The following is a 23,614-nucleotide window of genomic DNA, read 5'->3' as shown; positions in this document are numbered from 1 at the left end:
TTGGGGCTCTCTGAGCTTGATTGTTTTCTTGCAGACGTTTCATGACCCAACTAGGTAACATCATCAGTGCTAGAAGGGAGTGGGGTTTGCTCTCACTAGCGCTGATGATATCCCAAAGGTGCTTTTTGTTCCACAAGACAAATGGACCTTCTTGTTTTTCTTTGAAGACATTTCGCTTCTCATCCAAGAAGCTTCTTCAGCTCTGATTCAGCATTGAGGATATTACCTAGTTAATAATAATAATAATAAAGTTGGAACGGATCTTGGAGGTCATTGAGTCCAACCCCCTGCTCAGGCAGGAAACCCTATACCATTTCAGACAAATGGCTGTCCAGTCTTTTCTTAAAAACTTCCAGTGTTGGAGCATTCACAGCTTCTGGAGGCAGGTAGTTCCACTGGTTAATTGTTCTGTCAGGAAGCATAAATACAGCCCTGCACAGAGAGTTACCAAGGACCCCTCATTTCAACCCCAAATGGCAAATATTCTCCTTTATCAAGAAAAATTCCATGGCCTGTGCATAGGGATTTTCGTAGTCAGCGGACAGATTTTTCCATCTCTTCCCCCCCCCCCTCAAAAATACCAAAACAAGTTTCAGAAATCAGGACTCCTGGCTACATTTCAGCGCCCGTCTCTTCCTTCAGGGTCCCCCAAGCGTCACCAGTTCCAGCGACAGCGAGCCGCGAGTGAAAGCATGGACCAGGATCGTGATCCTCACCAGACAGACATCATCCAGTATATTGCCCGGACGGACGACGTGGTTTTCCGGCCCGTGGCTGGACCATTCCTACCTGCTCCGGCCAGTCCAACATTATCTCTCGGCAGGTATTTTTCAGTAGATAAGTGGGAAGGGGGTGGGGGTGGGTCGATGCCCCAGAGAATAAGTGCAGGATTGAGACACCTTTGGCAGCTCTGGAGTGGAAAAACAAAATCAGAACGGACGTAACCACCATTAGGACCAGAATTTCTGTGGCTAAGTGCATAAATGTAATAAATAAAATAAATAAAAGCGACAGTTGTTTAAATGCAGTTGTACCCAATTTTACGGCCACTTTTGCACGGTTGTTAAATGAATCACTGGAGCCATTAAGCGAATCACCTGGTCATTAAGAGAATCTGGTCTTCCTAATTGAGTTGGCTTGTCAGAATCTGGCTGGGAAGGTTGCAAACGGTGATCACATGACCCCGGGACGCTGCAACCATCGTACATACATTTACCGTGTGGTAAGATGGATGGCCATTGAATTTGATAAATGAAATAAATAAACTGCCGGTTGCCCAGCACCCGATCACATGACTGCGGGGGATGCGGTAACGGTCATAAGCGCAAGGGCTGGTTGTAAGTCACTTTTTTTTCCAGTGCCGTTGTAACTTGGAACGGTTGCTAAATGAATAGCCGTAAGTCGACGACTGCCTGTACCTCCTCTTGGAGAAGGCGATACTCTTGTGGAATTCAACATTGGGAATTTTCAAATTAATAAATAAAAGCTGAAGGACCGGTCGGAGTCCTTGGCTATCTGCCTTGGCTTGTTGAGAGGTTGAGAGGATGTTTTGAGGGGCCCTACAAAATGGCTGCCGACCAACTCCAGCCAGGAAGTTTTTAATTGCTGATAGCGGGAATTTTTCCTTCACCGTCCATGTTGATTTTGCTGAGGTCCTTCTTTTAAACATCAAGCCATATTTCAGCCCTCATTGTCCTAAATAATAGATGGACTTAAATGGGAAGAAGCTATTTTAAACCAGACTCTCTTCAGCAGCCGTTCTTTTAAAACCTTCACCAAATGATTTTGTTTCCCATCACTGTTATCTAATTTTTCTTTTTTTAATAACTGAAAAGGCTGGGATCAAATCGGTTACATACCGCAAAGTTTCTTTCTCTCAGCTGTGATGCTGTGATTTGAGTGTCCAGATCGTTTACTGGATAAGAATCTGAATAATGGATGAACGCAGTGACCATATGCTTTGCCTCTTCCTTGCTAACGTAGTCTTTTTAAAAAAGAAAAACAAAAAACCCCACATCATTTAAAAATAGATTTGGAGGAAATTATCTGCTTCCCATCCTGCTTTCTTCTCTCAAAAGGGAGGGCGAATCAGTCTGTCTCTGGAGGACAGCTGGTCCTCCAGAACAGTGGTTCTCAACCTTTTTAATGGCGCGACCCCCAACCGGTCGTAAGTCGAGGACTACTCAACCAGTCGTAAGCTGAGGACTACTCAACTGGCGCAGCACCGTTTGCAGAATGGGACTATTGGCGGGCTCAGCAGGGCAGAGACAGCCTGGACAATTCCTATTGGTCTTTGAAAGCCAATAGAATTAGACTCTATTCAAGAGAGCCTATTCTATTGGCTTTCAAAAGCCAATAGAATAAAAGGGAGTAGCACAGCTAAGGAAAAGGGGGGAAAAAAATGGCGGACTGCGTTGTTTGGCGACCCCCGTGAAAGGTCGTTCGACCCCAAATGGGGTCCCGACCCACAGGTTGAGAACCACTGCTCCAGAAGAACATGAGAATGGGAGAAGAGACTGGAGCAGGCTTATGGTCCAGCTTTCTGATCATCCAATGGTGCACCAAAGGCTTTTGAGAAGCTCATGATGTATCTTTGCAGCTACAACAGCTGTCTCACTTTCAGGAGGTACAAGTAGTCCTCCAGAGATAGAATCAAGATCACATGGTCTTAATACCAGTTTACAAGGCCTTGGTAAGGCCACACTTGGAATCCTACATCCAGTTTTGGTCACCACGATGTAAAAAAGATGTTAAGACTCTAGAAAGAGTACAGAGAAGAGCAACAAAGATGATCAGAGGACTGGAGGCTAAAACATATAAGGAATGGTTGCTGGAATTGGGTATGTCTAATTTAACAAAGAGAAGGACGAGGGGTGACATGATAGCAGCGTTCCAATATCTCAGGGGCTGCCACAAAGAAGAGGAAATCAAGCTATTTTCCAAAGCACCTGAAGGCAGGACAAGAAGCAACAGATGGAAATTAATCAAGGAGAGAAGCAACCTGGAACTAAGGAGAAACTCCCTGACAGAACAATTAACCAGTGGAACAACCTGCCTCCAGAAGCGGTGAATTTATTTATGAGACTTATATACCGCTTTAAGTGCAAGCACTCTCTAAGCGGTGTACACCAGTAAGCAATGTATATATATATTTACATTGCCCCCAACAATCTGGGTCCTCATTTTACCTACCCTGGAAGGATGGAAGGCTGAGTCAACCTTAAGCCGGTGAGATTTGAACCCGCTGACCTGCTGAACATAGTCAGCTAAAGTGGCCTGCAGTACTGCACTCTAACTGCTGCGCCACCTCGGCTCATAATGGTGAATGCTCCAACACTGGAAGTTTTTAAGAAGAGACTGGACCACAGGTCGGCAACCTGCGGCTCCGGAGCCGCATGCGGCTCTTTGAGCCTTCCCCTGTGGCTCCCAGCCTCCTCTGCCTTTGCAGAGAGAGACAGAGACAGAGAGAGGCAATTGCGCTTCCCTGCTTCTCTCTCGCTCTCCCTCTCGCTCTCTCTCTCTCTCTCTCTCTGTGTGTGTGTGTGTAAAAGAGAGTGCACTCACAGTGTTCTCGGAGGAGCTGAAAAGCTTACTGGGCGGAGCTCCTCCCTTTGCTGCGTTTCTGCAGGAAGCAGGAAGGGCAGGAAAGAGCTAGCTAGCCCAGCTAGGCTGACTCAGGAATTCTGGGAGTTGAAGTCCATGAGTCATAAAAGAGACGAGGTTGCCTACCCCTGAGCTTGTTGGACAACAGTTTGAAGCTTGCCAGGTGAGCAGCAGATAGGAGGGGGGGGGGAGAAAGAGAGAGAGAGAAAGAGAGAGGGAGGGAGGGAGAGAGAGAGAGAGAGGAAAGAGAGAAAGAAAGAGAGTGGGGGAAGAGGAGTGGCAGACCAAGGGCAGAGAGGGAGGGAGGAAGAGAGACAGAGAGAGACAGACCCTTTTGACATCTAAAATGAAGATAACACTGCATATATCCTTTTTTTACCTATGTGTGTATGTAATTTTATTCTCTTAAAGCATTCTCTTGGTGATCATTGTTTTAATAGTATGAATATTCCCAAGAGTGATATTTTTATTTTTAATGTGTGTGTGTGTGTGTGTGTATGTTTGTGTGTATGTGTGTGTGTGTGTGTGTGTATGTGTGTGTGTGTGTGTGTGTGTGTACACACACACACACACACACACACACCTATAATAAAGGTAAAAAAGGATATATGCAGTGTTATCTTCATTTTAGATATCAAAAGGGTTTTGCGGCTCCCGGTGTTTTGTTTTTGGTGGGAAACGGGTCCAAGTAGCTCTTTGAGTGTTTTGGGTTGCCTACCCCTGGACTGGACAGACATTTGTCTGAAATGGTATAGGGTTTCCTGCCTGAGCAGGGGGTTGGACTAGATGACCTCCAAGGTCCCTTCCAACATTATTATTATTATTATTATTATTATTATTATTATTATTATTATTATTATTAACAACCATTCCTTCAGTGACTGTTCAGAGTTACAACAGGACTGAAAAAAGTGACTTATAGCCAGTCCTTGCACCTGCAACTGACATTGCATCCTCCACAGTCATGTGTGATCAAAATTCGGGTATTTTGACAACTAGCATAAAGTTACCAAGGTTGTGTCATCCCGGGGGGTCATCTGATCGCCATTCGTGACCTTCCCAGCTGTCTTCCAGCAAGCAAAGTCAATGAGGGAAGCCAGATTCGCTTAATGACTGTGTGGTACACTTAACGACTAAAGTGATTCGCTTCTTTACTCCCTTTTTTACCATTTCGGGTGCCAAAGGAGATTTTCTTAACAACAGTGGCCAAAAGCAGCGTAAAATTGGGCATGGCTCATTTAACAACCATTTCTGGTCCTAACTGTGGACTAGAAGACCTTCAGAGTCCCTTCCAGCTCTATTCTGATGGATTGATCCAATTGCCTTGGATCAGCATCTCACTATTTGCCACGCTTGAGGGGTAAGGAGGATTGAGGGGGATGGGCAGGGCTTCGGTAGCACTGCTGCAACCACAATCTTGCCTTTGGATGTCACTGGTCCTGGCGGCCTTGCCTTGAAGAGCGGGCACAGGCCTCGACTTGAAAAAAGATACGCGAACTCTGAGAACTGATGTAGACATAGATTTCTAGGAGCAGAATTCCACTAAGATTTGGTTGTCCCAAATGGGGTTTTTCAGGAGGCAACTGGACTTTCTTGTTTTTCTTTGAAGACGTTTTGCTTCTCCTTCCAGAAGCTTCTCCAGCTCTGACTGGATGGTGGGGAAGGATTTATATTCCTTGCAGACAGCTGGTCATTTGCCTTCTTTTAGACCAGTGGTTCTCAACCTGTGGGTCGGGACCCCATTTGGGGTCGAACGACCATTTCACGGGGGTCGCCAAACAAGGCTGTCCGCCATTTTTTCCCCCTTTTCTTTGGCCACGCCCCTGGCACCTGGTGATGTATAAGTGGTTGGGGGTCACCACAACATGGGGAACTGTATTATGGGGTCGCGGCATTAGAAAGGTTGAGAACCACTGTTTTAGACAGTCGTTGAGGCTACTTGGAGGACCCATTTGCACCACTCAGGTGACTTTGAGGACATAGGTAAACCTCCAAGTGGCCTCAAGGACTCTCTAAAACAGTGGTTCTCAACCTTTTTAATGCTGCAACCCCCCAACTGGTCGTAAGTCGAGGACTACCCAGCCGGTCATAAGTCGAGGACTACCCAACCGGTCATAAGTTGAGGACTACCCAACCGGTCGTAAGTCGAGGACTTTCCCTGCCCGGGAGCGCCGCGCATGCATGGTGCCGCCCCCTGCGCCGGCTGAGGCGTAGCTGGCAAGCGGCAGAGACGGAGCAGGCCGACCACCGGCTGGGCCACCAGCTGGCCCAGCCCAAGGGAGGTAAGGCACCCGCCAGGCCCCACGCACTCCAGCAACCCTCCCTGCGCCCGTCGGCCTCCCACCTCCCACCCCTGGCCCTCTTTTGCTTACATTTTTAGTAGTTGCTCAGTAGGGAGGGATGGAAGCTTCCAGACAGCTCGCCTTCGCTGCAGACAACTTGCAGCACTGTTTGCAGAATGGGACTTTTGGCGGGCTCAGCAGGGCAGAGACAGCCTGGACAATTCCTATTGGCTTTTGAAAGACAATAGAATTAGACTCCATTCAAGAGAGTCTATTCTATTGGCTTTCAAAAGCCAATAGAATAAAAGGGAGTATCACAGCTAAGGAAAAGGGGAAAAAATGGCAGACTGTGTTATTTGGCGCCCCCGTGAAATGGTTGTTCGACCCCAAATGGGGTCGCGACCCACAGGTTGAGAACCACTGCTCTAAAAGAAGGCAAATGACCAGCTGTCTGCAAGGAGTATAAATCTTTCCATTCCCCCACCATTCAGTCAGAGCTGAAGAAACGTCTTAGATGAGAAGCGAAACATCTTCAAAGAAAAATAAGAAAGTCCAGTTGCCTCCTAAAAAAAAGACACCTTTGGGACCACCATGACCTGGATGACCGAGAATCTCCGTAGACCAGATTTAGTTGGTTGTTTCACAGATCGTTTCATTGATAAATCTTCTGGGCTTGGAATAATTTTCAAGTAATTCTTAGGTAGAAGCAATGTGTAGTCATTGACGTAAAGCAGGGGTGTCAAACTCGTCAAACTCGACGTGTCGTGATGTATCGCGACTTTTCCCCCATTGCCGGAGCTGGGGTGGGCGTGGTTTCAGCATGACACATCCGCCCTGTGGGCCTGGCAGTTTGACACCCCTGCCTGAAAGGACACGCCAAGAATCCCTTTGCATTCTCTTGCAAAGACTTTAAGACTTGTGGACTTCAACTCCCAGAATTCCCCAGCCAGCAATGCTGGCTGGGGAATCCTGGGAGTTGAAGTCCACTCACCTTAAAGTTGTCAAGGTGGAGAAACGCTGTGTCAGAGGTGCCATCAAACGCTTGAGCTTCGCATTCACTATCTGCCAGCCTGCCGTGGATTATGGGGGGGAGGGAGCTGGGCGAAAGGGGGGGAAGGCAAACAACTCATTGTACCTTCCAGAGATACCACCTCAAGGTCAAAGCCCTGGAAATGGAACTAGCCCGCCATTGAAGAGATTGTTCCCAAAACAATTTATTCAAATGCAGTTGGACAAAAAGGGGCCAGTAAAAGGGAGGAACTGGATGGGAGAAAGTTAACCAGGAAACGTTGGCAGGCCGACTTCAGTTCTGGCTTTTCTATACTGTGTTCCACTTGGCTTTTAGTAAAGTATACCTTTCAACACAAAAGGAGTCAAAGGTCTTCCTTGCGTAAAGGACCATCTTGGGGCAGGTCTGACACACTGGTCCTGATCCCATGTTCTGTGTGCAAAAAAAGACGGACCGTGTCATTGTTAAAGGCAAAGTGTATTTTTTTTCCTGCTGTAGGTTAGAGTCTTCCGAACCACCCAGTCCCACTCCACCCGAGCCATTGGAACAGCAGCCCACTCCCCTTTATCATGACATCTGGAGCCTACGGGCATCGCTAGAAAAGTGTGTTTCATCAGAGAAGGGCAACGATCAGGACTCGGCGCCCAGCGATGGTGGGGACAGCGTTTCCTCGAATGGCGGGCTACCAAGTTTCTCTTCCTCCTTGGCCGATGAGGCTGAAGCCGGAGAGGACAGGTCCTTGGCGAAACCCAAACAGGATAGTGTTGAGTTGGAAGCCGGGACCCGTAAACTCTTGCAGATGGATAGCGGCTACGCCTCCATTGAGGCCCCCAGCGGACGAGTAGGAGAAGACCAGACCGCCTCAGAGAAACGTTTCTGCTTCACCAGCGCTGGACGCAAGGCCACCATCTTTGAGAGCTTTGAGGGACAGGAGCGAGAAGAAGAGGAGGAGGAGGAAGAGGAGGAAGCAGCTGGCGCTGTTGGAGGTCTCCTCCCTTCCAGTCCATTGCTCTGGGCGCCGTACGGGCAGATGTTCCCAGCACGAGAATCCTTCTCTCGCCGGGACTACAGCATCGATGAAAAAACAGACGCCCTTTTCAACGCCTTTGTCTGCCATGACCCCCAATTCGATGAATCTCCCCTGCGGGCCAAACACCGCTCCCGGACCCATTTGAGGAAGCAGTGGCAGCGTACCAAGCAGTACAGTGACCCCGGCGTTCGCTACCCCACAGCCCTGGAGAGGCACCGGACCCCCTTGCGTCGGGGTGACAGCGTTAACTACCCCCTGGAAGGGCGCTACCACAGCACCCTGCCCCGCATTGTCAGCTCTGGGGATGAGGAGGTAGCCTCCCCCGCCGCAGAAACAGGGGACAAGATCCAGGCGATTGAGGAAGAACCACCGGAGGAGGCCAAAACGGGATCCAACCTATACAGCAGGGACTGTCTCGAAGGCGGTCAGTGTCCAAGGCTGGGCACAGAACTTCTGGACAAGATCGCGGGGGGGCTGGAGGACATGTTTTTCACCCACTTGAAAAAACCACGAGAGAGTCTAGAGTGTGTGGTGGTGGTGGCTGCCCGGGCTTCCCCTGATCACAGCCCCGAATAGTGGCAAGGGGACGCACTGGGATGACCCTTTCTCTGTCTCGCCCCGGGGCTGGGGGATGTCACGCAGGGCCTGCCAGCCAGCTGGGAGGCAGGGCGCTCCATGGGCCCGAGGGCGCGGAGCGAGATTGAGGAACGCCCTCCTGCACTGACAGCCTTCCGCTGTGTACGAGGCAGCCCCACCTGGAGGTCCCCTTGAGGGTTGAGAAGGTCCAGGGCTGAAGACATGGCCAGCGGAGAGCCCTGTCTCGCTGGTCAGAAGACGGAGCCTACCAAGGACCTGGGGAACCTCTGGCTGGATCCATCCATGCCTTTCCAGCAGGGGCCCGGAAGGTGGGGGAGCACATCTCAAGAGGGGGGGGAAACCTTCCCTTTTGGGGGGTCTCTGAAGAGCGCAGGGTGTCCGCTGGAGCCGAAGGGCCTTTTCTTCCTTCTGGTTAGATCCAGGGGTGGGGACGGGAGAGCCCACGGAATCTCTCCCCCCTTTTGAAGCAGGTTTGCCAAAGTCGGCGTATCTCTTGCACAGCCAGGAAGTTTTAAGTTTTCAGGGGCTCGTTCTCGAGGATAATAAATAATAATAATAATAAATAATAACGAGAGAAAACAGCCCCCAAATCTACCGGAGGCCTGACATACCTCACACTCTTAAGAGCTGGTTGTAGCAGATAATTTCAGCGCCTTCCACCGTTCCTCTTGCACAGCTCTCTCTCTCTCACTCTCTTCTCTCTCTCTCTGGTTTTTTACAAGCAATAACCTGTCCTCCTCCCCCCCTCCCCGTCAGCAAAGCCATCTTTGCTCAAGGGTCTTTGTGGAGGGAGGGGCCAGCTTGGCCTTCCAGGTGGGGCAGAACCCCCCCCCCCCATTTCAGCCCACAGACGGACAGACATGTTTCTCCACCGAGGTCCTTTTTGTGTGGTGTGATGCGTGGAACAGTTTACGTTTTCTCGAGTTGACGGAATCTGCCTATTCCTGGGTGGGTGGGGGAATGTGGGGGGCTGGTAGGGGACCCCGAAACAAAGCACGCTGCTTGAAGGATGAATAGCACAATTCTCTCTCTCTCTTTCTCCTTCTCTTCCTGTTCCCTCCCACCCACCTAGCACCTTTTTACCAGTTTTGAAGGCTTGTTTTTCACACTTTTCCAGCTGTTCCTTGGGTTCCATATTTTTTTTCATACTCCTCTTTTCCATGGTTCACTCTGCATCTTCCAACCATCCTGTTTTGGTCCAGGGCTATCGCTTGCTTTTGGGATTTTCTTGCTGTTTTGATGCAAAAAGGACCGGCTGGCATTTTGGGGTGATGGATCAGTTTCCGGTCTTCTGGACTGGTTGAAAAAGACGCAGAGGAAGTGTGACCCCTTTCTTGGGGTGGTGAAGAATATTATTGTTGTTGCTTGGGAGAGAAGAATTATTAGCATATGCCCCGTTCTTTATTATTCCTTATTCTACAAGTTCCCCTTCTCCATCTATATGCAAAGCAGGTGTTGCTTTCGATTATTGTTATTATTTATTTCTGTGTGCGTGCGTGCGTGTATGTGTGTGCACGTTTTCCCCAGGGCAGGTATTCCTTTTGTGGCATCCTTTAAGCAGGGGCTGGGGAGCCTTTCTTGTGTTATTTATTTATTTATTCATTGGCTTGGCTTTTTAATTTAATCTTTCCGGAGAGTGGTGGAATAGTGAGGTGGAAAAAAAAATGGGGGGGGGAAGGTTCATCTCTCCCATTTCCTTTTGACCCCCCCCACCCTCCTTCCAAGCATCCTTTTCCTGTGGCAATCTGTAAAATGAAAAACCACTTTAAATTTTAATTCCCCCCCCTCCCACACACCACCTTTAATGCCACTCCTTTCTCTGTCTTTAGGCTTCAGATATTTGCAAAGATGGTTGTTGTTTTTTTTAAATTGCATGTCAGGTTAAAAAGGGAACGATGATGCGTTCCGCTTCTCCAGTTTTGAATCGTGCGGGTCCAAAGCTGTTTTTTGGTGTGTGTGTGTGTGTGTGTGTGTGTGTGTGTGTAATTGATTTTGTGGGTGGGTGCCACAATTGAGGAGAAAGTGAGGGGCTGAGCATGGAGCATGTGGGTGTGTTGGCACACACACACAGGCACGTGTCACACAGATGTACAATTTCCTTCTGTTTTCGAATCTGCCTCGGCTGTTACCCTCCTTTGCCAGGAGCTTGGCTGCAGTAAGCACAAAGCCTCTGCCCCCCCCCAACTCAACTGCCCCGTGGTGGCACGCGCAACATGCAAACCACAAAATTCTTTCGATAATGAACATTATTAAAAAAAAAAAACATGTGCCAAGAACAGGTCTCGGAGCACAAATCGTATTTGTCTGGGAGGGCACCTCGACCGAGATCTTAAGACTGAGTTTAGCCAAGGAAAGACGGTGCCTGCAGTCTCATTTCCTGCAACTCTGTGGCTTTCTGTCTACCAAAAAGACCTCTGATTCTGCTTTGTGTCCCTTTCTGTGGCTTCAAAGAGGCCATGTGCTGAAAGAGCAGGAGACCAGCTTCTCTAGGGGTATTCATTTGATTCGAGGCAGCCATTCGCTTTAGGTGCAAAAAGGCACTTTGGGAGTAGAAAGGTAGCCCCCGTTTCCAACCCCAATGAAGAATTGAATCTTTTTTTGGGGGGGGAGGGGACTCTGAAGAAGCCCTTTTTGTAAATGAATCCAGCTTACTGCACATATATTTCCTTCCTTCTTTTATTTCCACTAAGCCTTAGGATGCACCTTTCCATCAGCATGGAAGCATTCACAGGGAGTCCCCGACAGGACCCTACAGCAGTGTTTCCCAAACTTGACAATTTTAAGGCATGTGGACTTCAACTCCCAGAATTCCACATGCCTTAAAATTGTCAAGTTTGGGAAACACTGCCCTACAGGTAATCCTCAACTTACGCAGTTCGTTTAGTGATGGTTCAAAGTTGGGACTTATGCCTGTTTTACACAGGACCATTGCAGCTTCCCCTAGTCACGTGATCAAAATTCGGATGCTTGGCAACTACCTGTATTTATGGCGGTTGCAGTGTCCCCTCTGTGTGTGTTACTAACTTAACTGCTGCAGCGATCCACTTAACAACAGTGGTAAAATGGGGCAAACCTCACTTAACAACTGCCTTCTTAGCAATGGAAATTTTGGGCTAGCCATAATGGAGCCTGCCCATTATGGGCGCATGTTGCAACTATCCTGAATCAGGTCAGTCACTTGACTGACTCTATTTTAAACCTTTTTTTTTTTGCAGTGGTAAGCAAAGGTGGCGGTCATAAGATGAGCACCGTGGCTGTGAAGTGAACATATTGTTCACTATGGTGCGGTTTTGCCCAAAATTGTCAGCAAAACCGTTACAAAACACTGGGATACTTTAAAGCAGGGGTCTTCAAACTTGGTCCTTTTGTGACTTGTGGACTTCAAGTCCCAGAATTCCTCAGCCAGCGTGCCTAGCTGAGGAATTCTGGGAGTTGAAGTCCACAAGTCATAGAGGGGCCAAGTTTGAAGACCCCTGCTTTAAATGGCCTTAAATGCAGCTATATTGCTGAGCGCCTGGTACAGCCACGTGACAGTGGGTGAGGGTCTGGCCTTCACAACACAGCTGTAACTCCCTTTTTTCCCAGGTAGATCATAATATCAACTAGTCACAAAGTGACCGGTCATAAAATGAGGATTACCTGTATTTCTAAACCATAGAAACGGGGTATTTGCAGAGGTGATTCTTAGAACTGCACAGGAAAATCTCTTGGGTGTGATCAGAAAGAATTAAGATGGGAGCCACAGGGCTGGAATGAAATTCTGTCTGCTTTTTTATGGGCGCTGTGATTTTTTTTAGAACCACATGCTACGGACAGACCAGCACAGGTGGAAAAATGCATGCTTCCAACACAGAAGACCTGAATATTTATCATCTGGTGCCCTCTTTTCAAGGGGGCTGGGAATTCTGGGTTTGGCAGTTCCAGACTAGGGAGAAAGTGCCTGTTGGGGTTAGGAATGCAATTGCTATTTTTTTTTGGGGGGGGAAATTAGTTTCATTTTGCCTCCCATTTGCCTGTTTATTTTGAGTGGCTCTGTTCATTTAGGTTTGCTGTCACATTGGGCCACCTTTCTGGGGTCACCTGGGCAGGTTGTTTTTGAAGTCATGGCCCCGCTTATTTGCAGCGCCTCCAAGTATGGCTTGCCACAGTTTGAAGCGGCATTCTTCAACCTCTGCCACTTGATGCCGCCCATCCTCAAGTGACCATTGTTTTGAAGACCGATCCCACCCTAAAGACACCCCCCCCTTGCAGATCATTACATTTAAACCGTCCATTGCTGGATTTTGTAGTTCCTGAGCAAACCAAACAGACCATCTTGCAAACCTCATAAGCGGGACCTGGATCTGTTTTCTCTCCCCATAGCTAGGCATCCTAGTTTGTTGGACTCTAGCAGCGAGGCAGGTCAAGCTTCGCTATAAAGGAAAGATGGCTGGCCACAGAAATAAGATGGAAAACACACGTGGTGTCTAGAGTAAGCAGGATTGGGCCTGTGGCCAACCACTGAACAAGTTCAACTCCATCCTGCATGGGTAAAAATTCAAATTAAAGCACCTTGGATTGACGGCTGCCCAGCCCACTAACACAGCCATAGCCATCTTGTCTGTGGGATACGGGTTCTCCTGTACAACTGCTCTTGCTGCTAAGATTTATTTTAAATTTCTTTTGGTCTTTCGTTCGCATCTCCATTTTGTGACTTAAATCCGTTGTTGAGCCTCCCCTGTAGAGGATGAAGACCAGGTCTTCTACAATGGCTTTGCCAACCTTGTTCGCCTCAACACTGGTGGACTTCAACTCCCAGAATTCCTCAGCCAGCATGCTGCAGCAACGGATGCAGGCTAGCTGAGGAATTCTGGGAGCTGAAGTCCACACCTCTTCAGGTGGGCCAGGTTGGTCTAGCTGCAGATATCCTTCCAAGGATTTGAAGAGGGCTATTTCCTGCTTTTTACTCATCTAGGCTACACATTTTCTTTAATGGATACGAGTATTGTGGGTTTGGCGAGGATTGGGAGGCCCATTAAAACCATATCACGCCATTAAAGGAGGGGGGGCGGGGTCCTGCAAAGTGTAGTTAAAAAAACTCAAGATGGCAGCTATGACAGTGCCATCAAAGCTCCATATATTCATGCGTGTTGTGCACATAAAAATTGCTTTGATCGTAATGGCCACCATCTTGACTTTGTTTGACCCCACCCTGGAGGCCCTCTGAAGTGACTTCCTGTTATTATTTCTCATTTGGAATTTAGACTTCCGCTAATGTCGCCCAAGTCTGTCTTTCCTTTTCTGGCATCCATATCAACCCATTTTCTCATACTCCATGATCAACTAGTACTCTAAAATGTTTTTTTCCACACGTTCCATTGCTAAGCTGGGGCATCCTCCCCCCCTCCCTCCCCCCATCTCTCTGTTCACTGGATTTTTGCTTCCAAAGTGACAAAACTCTGCATTTGTGTTAACATTGAATTGTTACTTTCAGCCCATTTCAATAAAACTCTCGAAAACCTTTTGAATTTTATTGCAGTCTTCTACTCGACTTTGCTCATCTTTTCAGCAAACCTTCTGGGTTTTAAAGGGTGCTGGAATGAGATTCAACCTTCTATTAAGCTTCATAGTGACCCATTTCATGCAGCCCTTATATCGTATTGACCAAGCTAACCTGAGTGATGAAAAGACAGAAACATGCTTAACTATGTTTTGGTCAAGAGCTGGAATTGAGCCTGAGGTAAAACTATATGAAACAAGAAGGAATAGATGGAAGCAAGTCAGAGGGAGATCCAACTTGGAAATGAGGAATTTCCCAACAATGAGAACCATCAGTGGAACGGCTTTCCTTCGGAGGTTGTGGGCGCTCCATCGTTTTCAAGAAAAGATTGGGCAGCCAATTGTCTAGGATGGTATAGGGCAGGGTTAGAGTGCAGTGCTGCAGGCCACTTTAGCTGACTGTGTTCAGCAGGTCAGCGGTTCAAATCTCACCGGCTCAAGGTTGACTCAGCCTTCCATCCTTCCGGGGTAGGTAAAATGAGGACCCAGATTGTTGGGGGCAATGTAAATATATACATACATTGCTTACTGGTGTACACCGCTTAGAGAGTGCTTGCACTTAAAGCGGTATATAAGTCTCATAAATAAATAAACAAACAAACAAACCAGGGGTGCTTAACCCTCTGGGGGTGTGAGACAATATTCCATGGGGTGCGAAAACTTGGGTTTTCAAAATTATAGTGTATATGCAAAATTCATCGCCATTATTTCGAACTTTTGTAAGGGGTGCGAGAATATATCAAGCATTCTAGGGGTGTGGGGGATAGAAAAGGTTGGGAGCCGTTGGTATAGAGTCTCATTCTTGAGCAAGAGGGTGGACTACAAGACCTCTGAGGTCCCTTCTACCCTTATCAGTCTATGACCCTATGGATGGAGGCTGCACAGCATACCAAATGCAAACAGCCAGCTTGTGGTTCAGTGTGGTGCTGACAGCACCACAAAGTTCTCCTTAAGATATGGATTTACACAACATAAATCTTGCTACTACTGTATAGTAAATCACTAGCACACAAGGATGCATGGATTCCTAGGCGGAACATAAAGCATGATTTCGAAAATAGTAAACCTTTACTCAACTAATGTGATTGTCTGCTGTCAGGGTTAAAAAGAGCTAAACAGGTACCTTAGGACATTGAGGTCCACCATCCTTATGATTGCCCTTTAGGTCTTGGTCCTTTGCAAAGCCCAAGGGCAGGAGAAGACTTAGGAGATGGAATTGGCAGGGAAGCAGTTACTTCTGACTTCCTTCCATTTAAGAACTACTCAATGGGAATGCAGCCTGTCAAGAGACAGTCTCTACTTTCTAAAGCAGGAGTCCCTAACCCAGTGTTTCCCAAACTTGACAATTTTAAGGCATGTGGACTTCAACTCCCAGAATTCCACAGCCAGCATTGCTGGCTGTGGAATTCTGGGAGTTGAAGTCCACATGCCTTAAAATTGTCAAGTTTGGGAAACACTGCCCTAACCTATGGGCCGTGGGACAAGCTGGCCAGTGCTAGTGCCTGTGGACCTGTTTGCGCCTGCGCGTGGGGCTAGCAGTGGTGGCTAGCGCCTGCGCAAATGGGGCCACTAGTGTGCATGTGGGTAACATGGCCCATTTGCACCTGCGCGTGGGAGCTAGTGCCTGTATATGCGCAAATGGGGCCGCTAGCACTGTGCGGGTTGCATGGCCCGTTTGCCCATGCGTGCGGGGCTAGCAGCAGCATCTAGTGCCCGCAAACAGGGCCGCTAGCACCCTGTGGGTGTGTGAGGCCCCGTTTCTGCACATGTGTGCGTGCGCAAATTTCCCAGCTGCTCCTTTTCCCTCCAGGCCGCCAGCATGAAAAGATTGGAGCCGAGGTGGCGCAGCAGTTAGAGTGCAGTACTGCAGGCCACTTTAGCTGACTGTGTTCAGCAGGTCAGCGGTTCAAATCTCACCGGCTCAAGGTTGACTCAGCCTTCCATCCTTCTGAGGTAGGTAAAATGAGGACCCAGATTGTTGGGGGCAATGTAAATATATATACATTGCTTACTGGTGTACACCGCTTAGAGAGTGCTTGCACTTAAAGCGGTATATAAGTCTCATAAAATAAATAAATAAATAAATAAATTGGCGACCTCTGTTCTACATCAATGTTTCTCAATCATGGCAAGTTGAAGGTTGGTGGACTTCAATTCCCAGAATTCCCCAGCCACATGTTTTAAGATGTGTGGGACTTCAACTCCCAGAATTCTCCAACCAGCAGGGCTGACTGGGGAATTCTGGGGGTTGAAATCCACGCATCTTAAAATAGCTAAGGCTGGGGTACGCTGCTTTAACCGGTTTTGCAAAAGATTGAATTAGATGAGTTTGGGGATCCCTTCCTAGAATTATTAATTCACAATTCCAGGTAAAATGCCCCTTTCTCCTGCGCTTTCTTCCTTAGTGACAGAAAAGGCGCCGCACAAAACTGACTCCGTAGAATCCACGTCTCCATTGAATCTTTATTTTCTTTTTAAAAAAAGGAAAAAACAAAAACCAGAAAAGCACTTTTCCCTTTGCTCCAGCCCTTATAAACAGCATGCAGATTTTTTTTGTATATATATATATATATATGTGTGTGTGTGTGTGTGTGTGTGGGTGTGCGTGGGTGTATGTGTTTTGTTTTATTCATAACGGAATGGGGAGGCTGTTCATGTTTTAATTTTAAAATACTTATTTGGGTTCTTGTCCCTTCGTCCCCGCCACATCGTAACGGATAAAGTAGTCCTTAAAGATATTGCAAAGGAAAAAATAAAGGAAAGGACGGGAATCAAAAAGAGAAAAATAATATCTTATATCTCTATATATATATCTATATCTATATATATCTATATATATACACACACACACAGTCACACACACACACACACACATATATAATATATATATATATATATAATATAACAGTAGTCTACTACATAAAGTGCGTGTTGATGGCTTGCAAGTTTCCAAACACACCTGGGAAGGTAGCAAAAGAGGATTTGCAGGAGGGACACCACTCTTTAAAGACCACTCACTGCCTCTCCCCCCTCCCATCACTGCTCCCCAATGCACCCCCCAGAAAAGAGTCCGGGTTTATCTGGGTCACACAAAGCATCGCAGTCAAAGAGGAGCCTGGATCCCATCCGACAAACCACAGTTAAGCTTATTTCAAAAAGAAAAGTCATGTAGAAGGAGGTCACAGGTGGGTTGCAAGTCACTGTCCAATTTTTCCCTTGGGTTTGACTCATTAAAAAGACCAAATGAAAAAAATAAAATAAAATAAAATAAAATTCACCCCTTCTCCTTCTTCTTGGTTTCATTGCAAGCTTGTTCTACAGGTGATCTGTTACAGGTGGATGGGTAGAATGGAGGAGAACCCCGATGGATGAGATCGGGGTGCAAGGCTGCTTAGGGCAGCAGACAATCTGGAACTCAGGCTGTAAAGAAGGAAAAAAAAAACATTATAGTTTATCTGCTTCCAACCTGTTAAGCACAAGAAAAGGAAAAAAAAAAAAGAGTAAGCACCATAGGTTATGGGTTACAGGTAGTCCTTGACTTACGACCGCAAGGGGTGGGGGTGGGGGCAGAATTTCTGTTGCTAAGCAAGGCGGTGATTAAGCTGCAGTCTGTGAGGTTAAACACACAAAGTCTCTTCCCCATTGGTTTTGTTTGTTGGAGGCTGGTAGGGAAGATCAAATATGGTGGTCAAATGACCTGGGGGTGCCGTAGCAGCCATAAATACAGGCTGGTGGTTAAATGCCTGAATTTTGACCATGGGCAGGGATAGGCAGCCTTGGCTCTTTTATGACTCGTGGACTTCAACTCCCAGAATTCCTGAGCCAGCCATGCTGAGGGGAAAGGGAGAGGTTCCCAAGCTGAGCCATGCTGGCTCAGGAATTCTGGGAGTTGAAGTCCACGAGTCATAAAAGAGCCAAGGTTGCCTACCCCTGTTCTATGGGAACCAAGGTCATTACTGATTGCATTCTGGCGGCTGGAATACCCGTGGTTAGTAACAATTGGTGCATGTAATGAATGACAGCTTATTGGGGTGGGAATTGCAACTTTGCAACGTTGTGTCTAGGGGGAGGGGATTTCAGTCTTGGGTTCACCTTTGTACGTGCCAGTATTTTGTAGCCAAATAAATATGTTCTTTAAGGAAGAAATCTTCACCTTGAAGTTCTTTTAACTGGTTTCATCTATGACATTGCCACTAGCCCCCAATAAAAGTTTCCTGTTGAGACACTGCCTGTTTCAAGAGTTCGGCTTTCTTGGGTGGCTTAGCTGAGGTGGGTCCTTACACTGTTGTAACTTTGAACCGTCAGTAGACAAACAGTTGGTAAGTTGAGGACTTACCTTTCTGTACAATGATAAACTGAAAGTCATTAACAAAACCAACTCAAATCCAAGTGGAATTCACTAAGCCTTTAGGGCCACAGAGGAATTCAGAAAGGTAAGGATTGCAGGTAGACCTCGGCCTATGATCAGATCCATTGTTAAACAAAGTGGTTGTTAACTGAATCATATCTTCTAGCAAAAGCAATAGTAATAGGCACCTTGGGTGCAATCCCAAAACAACTGGAGCACCACTTGAACACCATCATTTGGCATTGACAAATTCGCCATTAGTCAATTGCAAAAGGCGGCCTTACTAGGAACCGCTTCCATCCTGCGACGATATCTGTAATACCATCAAACATCCACATCTGCCTCTCCCAGATCCTTGGGAAGGACTCGATAGGTAGACAAAAATGCCAAATCCAGTCTGAATATCTGGCTGACTGTGCGATGATCCGTAATAATAATAATAACAACAACAACAACAACAACAACAACAACAACAACATCCAGAATCAGAAATAACAGAACAGAGACTAGCAGATCAACGCCGATTTATAACACGAAATAAAGTATTCACAGAAACAGAATTGGACAAACTGCAAAGGTTTACCCAGGGCAAAGAAATCAAAGCCTTACCAGAAGTAATTCAGAATGTAGAGGCAAACCAGGGGGAAGTTGGCAGTGAAGGAATCCAGCAGAGATATACAACTGTTCTCATTTGGAAACCAGGCACCTCTACCTCAGGAAGAACAAAACCCTCTAACTAAAGAAATAAAAGAATTGAAACAAAGAATAACTGAGCATCACAAAAACAACAGAATAAGGCTGCCTGCATTGAAGCTCGTTCCAAAGAAACAGCTAGCACAAGCATTAAAAGATGCAAATACTGCAATATCAAGTATAAGCACCAATTCACTGCAAGAAACAAACCAACTAATGTACAGCACAGCTGCAGTACAGATTTTGCAGATTTTGCATCCCAGTACTAAATACCTGGGATGCAAAATCAACAAAGAAGAAAAACAAACAAACAGTGCACCAGAAAAATGGAAGGTTAGACTAGAAAATAAGATCAGCAAGTTAAGATCACATGCAAGCAAGCTAGAACAGATGAAAGAAAAGAAGCTGAAGAACAAGAAGACAAAAGAATACCTAATCAAGAAATACCACTTAGAAACAAGGAAGATCAAGGAAGCACTGGAAATAATAAAGCAACAAATAACAGCTATAGCAAGGAAAATCAGTAGATATGAAGCTCGAATTGCAAAATATAGGCAGAACCTCCAATTTCAATCCAATCAGAAACGTTTCTACCAATCCATCAATGGAGAAACTGCAAGGAATCAGTCAGTACCTGACAAGCAAGAAACAGTGCAGTTCTGGAAGCAGATATGGGATAACCCAAAGAAATACAACAAGGATGCGGCTTGGTTAAAAGAGTTGGATGCAAATAAAACAGAAGTTGAAATGAAAGAACTAGTAATAACAACAAAAATGGTAGAAAAAAGAGCAAAGAAAATCAAAAATTGGTCAGCACCAGGTGAAGATGAACTGCATGGGTTTTGGTTGAAACATCTAACTGTTATACACCCATTCATTTCCAAGCAGTTCAACAATATACTACAAGGAGGAGAAATTGAAAAGTGGCTAACAACTGGGAAAACCTACCTAATAATGAATAATAATAAATAAATAAATAAATAATAAATAAATAATAAACCTACCTAATAATGAACACCATTGGCATTGACAAATTCGCTATTACAGTGGTTCTCAACGTTTCTAATGCCACGACCCCATAATACAGTTCCCCATGTTGTGGTGACCCCCAACCACTTATACATCACTGGGTGCCAGGGGCGTGGCCAAAGAAAAGGGGGAAAAATGGCGGACAGCCTTGTTTGGCGACCCCCCGTGAAATGGTCGTTCGACCCCAAATGGGGTCCCGACCCACAGGTTGAGAACCTCTGCGCTATTAGTCAATTGCAAAAGGTGGCCTTACTAGGAACTGCTTCCATCCTGCGACGATATCTGTAATACCATCAATCATCCACATCTGCCTATCCCAGGTCCTGGGTAAGAACTCGATAGGTAGACAAAATGCCAAATCCAGTCTGAACATCTGGTTGCCTGTGCGATGATCCATAATAATAATCAGTTCAACAATATACTACAAGGAGGAGAAATTGAAAAGTGGCTAACAACTGGGAAAACCTACCTAATAATGAAAAATTCAGCAAAAGGGGCAACACCAGGTAACTACAGGCCAATTACCTGTTTACCAACAACTTTCAAATTATTAACTGGTGTGGTAGATGATGCAGTACAACAACATCTAATTGAAAACAATCACTTTCCACCTGAGCAAAAAGGAAACCGCCCCAATAGCAGAGGAACAAAAGATCAACTCCTAATAGACAAAATGATCTTGGGAAACTGCAAGAAAAGGAAGACCAACCTGAATGTGGCATGGATTGACTACAAAAAGGCATTTGACTCTCTGCCACATGAATGGATAATCAAGTGCCTAGAAATAACAGGAGTCAGTAGAAACATCAGAAAATTTGTGCAAAGATCGATGGCACAGTGGAAGACACAGTTGCAGATCAATGGTGAGAGGCTGGGAGAGGTTAATATCAAGAGAGGAATATTTCAAGGAGATTCATTATCACCATTACTATTTGTTATTGCACTGTTTCCTCTGTCAACAATACTGAATAACTCAGGACATGGCTATCAAACATCAAAAACATCTGCCAGACTATCCCACCTCCTTTACATGGATGATCTGAAGCTGTATGGAAAAACATCATCTGAAATAGAATCGCTGCTCAACACTGTCCGTATATATAGCCAAGATATTATAATGGAGTTTGGCTTGGACAAATGTGCCACACTTACTATCAAACAAGGAAAAATAGTGAAAACTGAAGGAATCAAGATGCCCCACGAAAATAGCATTAAGAGTCTGGATGAGGAAGAGTACTACAAATACTTGGGTATCCTTCAAGCTGACAACATCAAGCACACTGAAGTCAAGAAAAAAGATTAGAGGTGAATACATCAAGAGAGTGAAGAAGATCTTAAAGTCCAAACTCAATGGAGGAAATACCATAAAGGCAATCAACACCTGGGCAATCCCAGTCATTAGGTACACAGCTGGAATAGTGGACTGGACTCAAGCAGAACTAAAAGCAATGGATAGGAAGACCAGCAAAATAATGACAATGAATCATGCCCTTCATCCACGCAGTGACATTGACAGACTTTATCTACCAAGGCAAATAGGGGGGCGTGGAATGCTACAAGTACATCAGATGGTTGAAGAAGAAAAAATGGCTTTGGAAGAATATCTGAAGAACAATGATGAAGATGCACTGAAATTAGTATATCAGGAAGGCTTACTGACTACTGGAGAGACCAAACTGGCCTACAAGAAAGACCAAATGAAGAACAGAATAGAGGCATGGGAGGACAAAGCACTACATGGCCAATACATGAAAAAAAATAGCTGGGAAAGCAGATAATAATAAAACCTGGCAATGGCTAAGAGCAGGAAAATTGAAGAAAGAGACGAGGGACTAATTCTGGCTGCACAAGACCAAGCCTTAAGGACAAATGCATACAAAGTCAAAATTGAGAAGACAGCAACAGACAGTAAGTGCCGCCTATGCAAAGAAGCTGAAGAAACAGTGGACCACTTGGTAAGCTGTTGCAAGAAAATTGCACAGACTGATTACAAGCAGCGGCATGACAAAGTAGCAACAATGGTGCATTGAAAGATCTGCAAAAAATATCATTTGCCTGTAAGCAAAAACTGGGGGGATCATAAAATAGAGAAAGTCATAGAAAATGATAAAATTAAACTGCTCTGGGACTTCAGAATTCAAACAGACAAGCACCTGCAACATAACACCCCAGACTTAACAATTGTTGATAAGAAAGACAAAAAAGTCTGGATAGGGACGTGGCAGTGCCTGGAGACAGCAGAATAGACGAGAAAGAACTGGAGAAGATAACAAAATACACAGACCTCCAAATAGAAATAGAAAGACTGTGGCAAAAGCAAGCAAGGGTAGTACCAATAGTCATAGGCTCCTTGGGTGCAATCCCAAAACAACTGGAGCACCACTTGAACACCATTGGCATTGACAAATTCGCTATTAGTCAATTGCAAAAGGCGGCCTTACTGGGAACTGCTTCCATCCTGCAACGATGTCTGTAATACCATCAAACATCCACATCTGCCTATCCCAGGCCCTACGTAAGGACTCGATAGGTAGACAAAATGCCAAATCCAGTCTGAACATCTGGCTGACTGTGCGATGATCCATAATAATAATAATAATAATAATAATAACAATAATAATAATAATAAAGTTGGAAGGGACCTTGGAGGTCATCTAATCCAACCCCCTGCTCAGGCAGGAAACCCTATACCATTTCAGACAAATGGCTCTCCAGTTACTAATGTTAAAGGAGACAGCTGGAGGTTCGCCATACTTATCCCCATTAAAGTCAGGAGGTCAAAGATCCCTGTGAGCGTTGGTAAAGATAATGAACAAGCAGCTGCAAAGAGGTCTAACACGATCGAAATCCCAATTGCAGAATCATGACAATCAGACGACAAGCAGAAAATATTTTTCATGCTATATCAGAAAACTGCCCGTAATTTGAAAGATTATGCTTTTAAGCCAGTGCTTCTCAACCTTGGCGGTTTGAAGATGGGTGCACTTCAACTCCCAGAATTCCTCAGCCTTCTGGGAGTTGAAGGAGCTGAGGAATTCTGGGAGTTGAAGTCCACCAATCCTCAAGCCGCCAAGGTTGAGAAGCGCTGCTTTAAGCAATTTAGACTAAGCTGAGGTTGAACTAAGGACAATGAAACCAGGGTTACCATCTAACATGTCTAGCTTGGAGGAAACCGAGAGATGTCATGCCTGTGAAGGGCAATCAAAAGAGACAGAGTGAAGCCCTGCTCTCTGCTCTGATCCGTGGGGGAAGGATCCCACTGAAAAGGACTACATTACGGGAGGATGGATTCTAGTTAAGGATTAGGAGGAATTATGGCAAGAACAGGTCACTAATAGAGAGCTGGCTTAAAACGGGTTCAGATAGCTTGGAGGGCCCCTGAAAAAGGCTTCCTATCTCCAGATAAGATAAGAAAAGCAGATGGGATCGATCACCCACGCCAGATCTGATCTGGAGTACCGGTTGAGTTGCTGAAGGGACAGAAG

General features: G+C 46.0%; 2 protein-coding genes across 5 annotated transcripts in view; one reads left to right on the top strand and one right to left on the bottom strand.

The window, feature by feature from the left end:
- Nucleotides 1-10,186, top strand: part of LOC120297070 (CACN subunit beta associated regulatory protein) — a 38,718-nt gene extending 28,532 nt beyond the window's left edge. For all 3 annotated transcript variants that reach the window (XM_039319297.1, XM_039319296.1, XM_039319298.1), the window contains 2 exons: nt 643-823; nt 7,393-10,186. In XM_039319297.1, the coding sequence (XP_039175231.1) occupies nt 643-823; nt 7,393-8,500 (1,289 nt within the window). In that variant the 3' untranslated portion in view covers nt 8,501-10,186. The remainder of the gene's footprint in view (nt 1-642; nt 824-7,392) is intronic.
- Nucleotides 10,187-16,508: 6,322 nt separating this feature from the next.
- STK11 (serine/threonine kinase 11) overlaps nt 16,509-23,614 on the bottom strand; it is a 111,775-nt gene continuing 104,669 nt past the window's right edge. For both annotated transcript variants that reach the window (XM_039319246.1, XM_039319247.1), the window contains exon 11: nt 16,509-17,479. The gene's annotated coding sequence lies outside the window, so the exon portion shown is untranslated. The remainder of the gene's footprint in view (nt 17,480-23,614) is intronic.

Source organism: Crotalus tigris, unplaced genomic scaffold (genome assembly GCF_016545835.1).
Source record: "Crotalus tigris isolate CLP2741 ecotype Arizona unplaced genomic scaffold, ASM1654583v1 scf7180000022970.308977840:1548163, whole genome shotgun sequence".
Classification (NCBI taxonomy): domain Eukaryota; kingdom Metazoa; phylum Chordata; class Lepidosauria; order Squamata; family Viperidae; genus Crotalus; species Crotalus tigris.
Note: the sequence above shows the minus strand (reverse complement) of the source record. Positions and strands in the feature narration are given on the sequence as shown.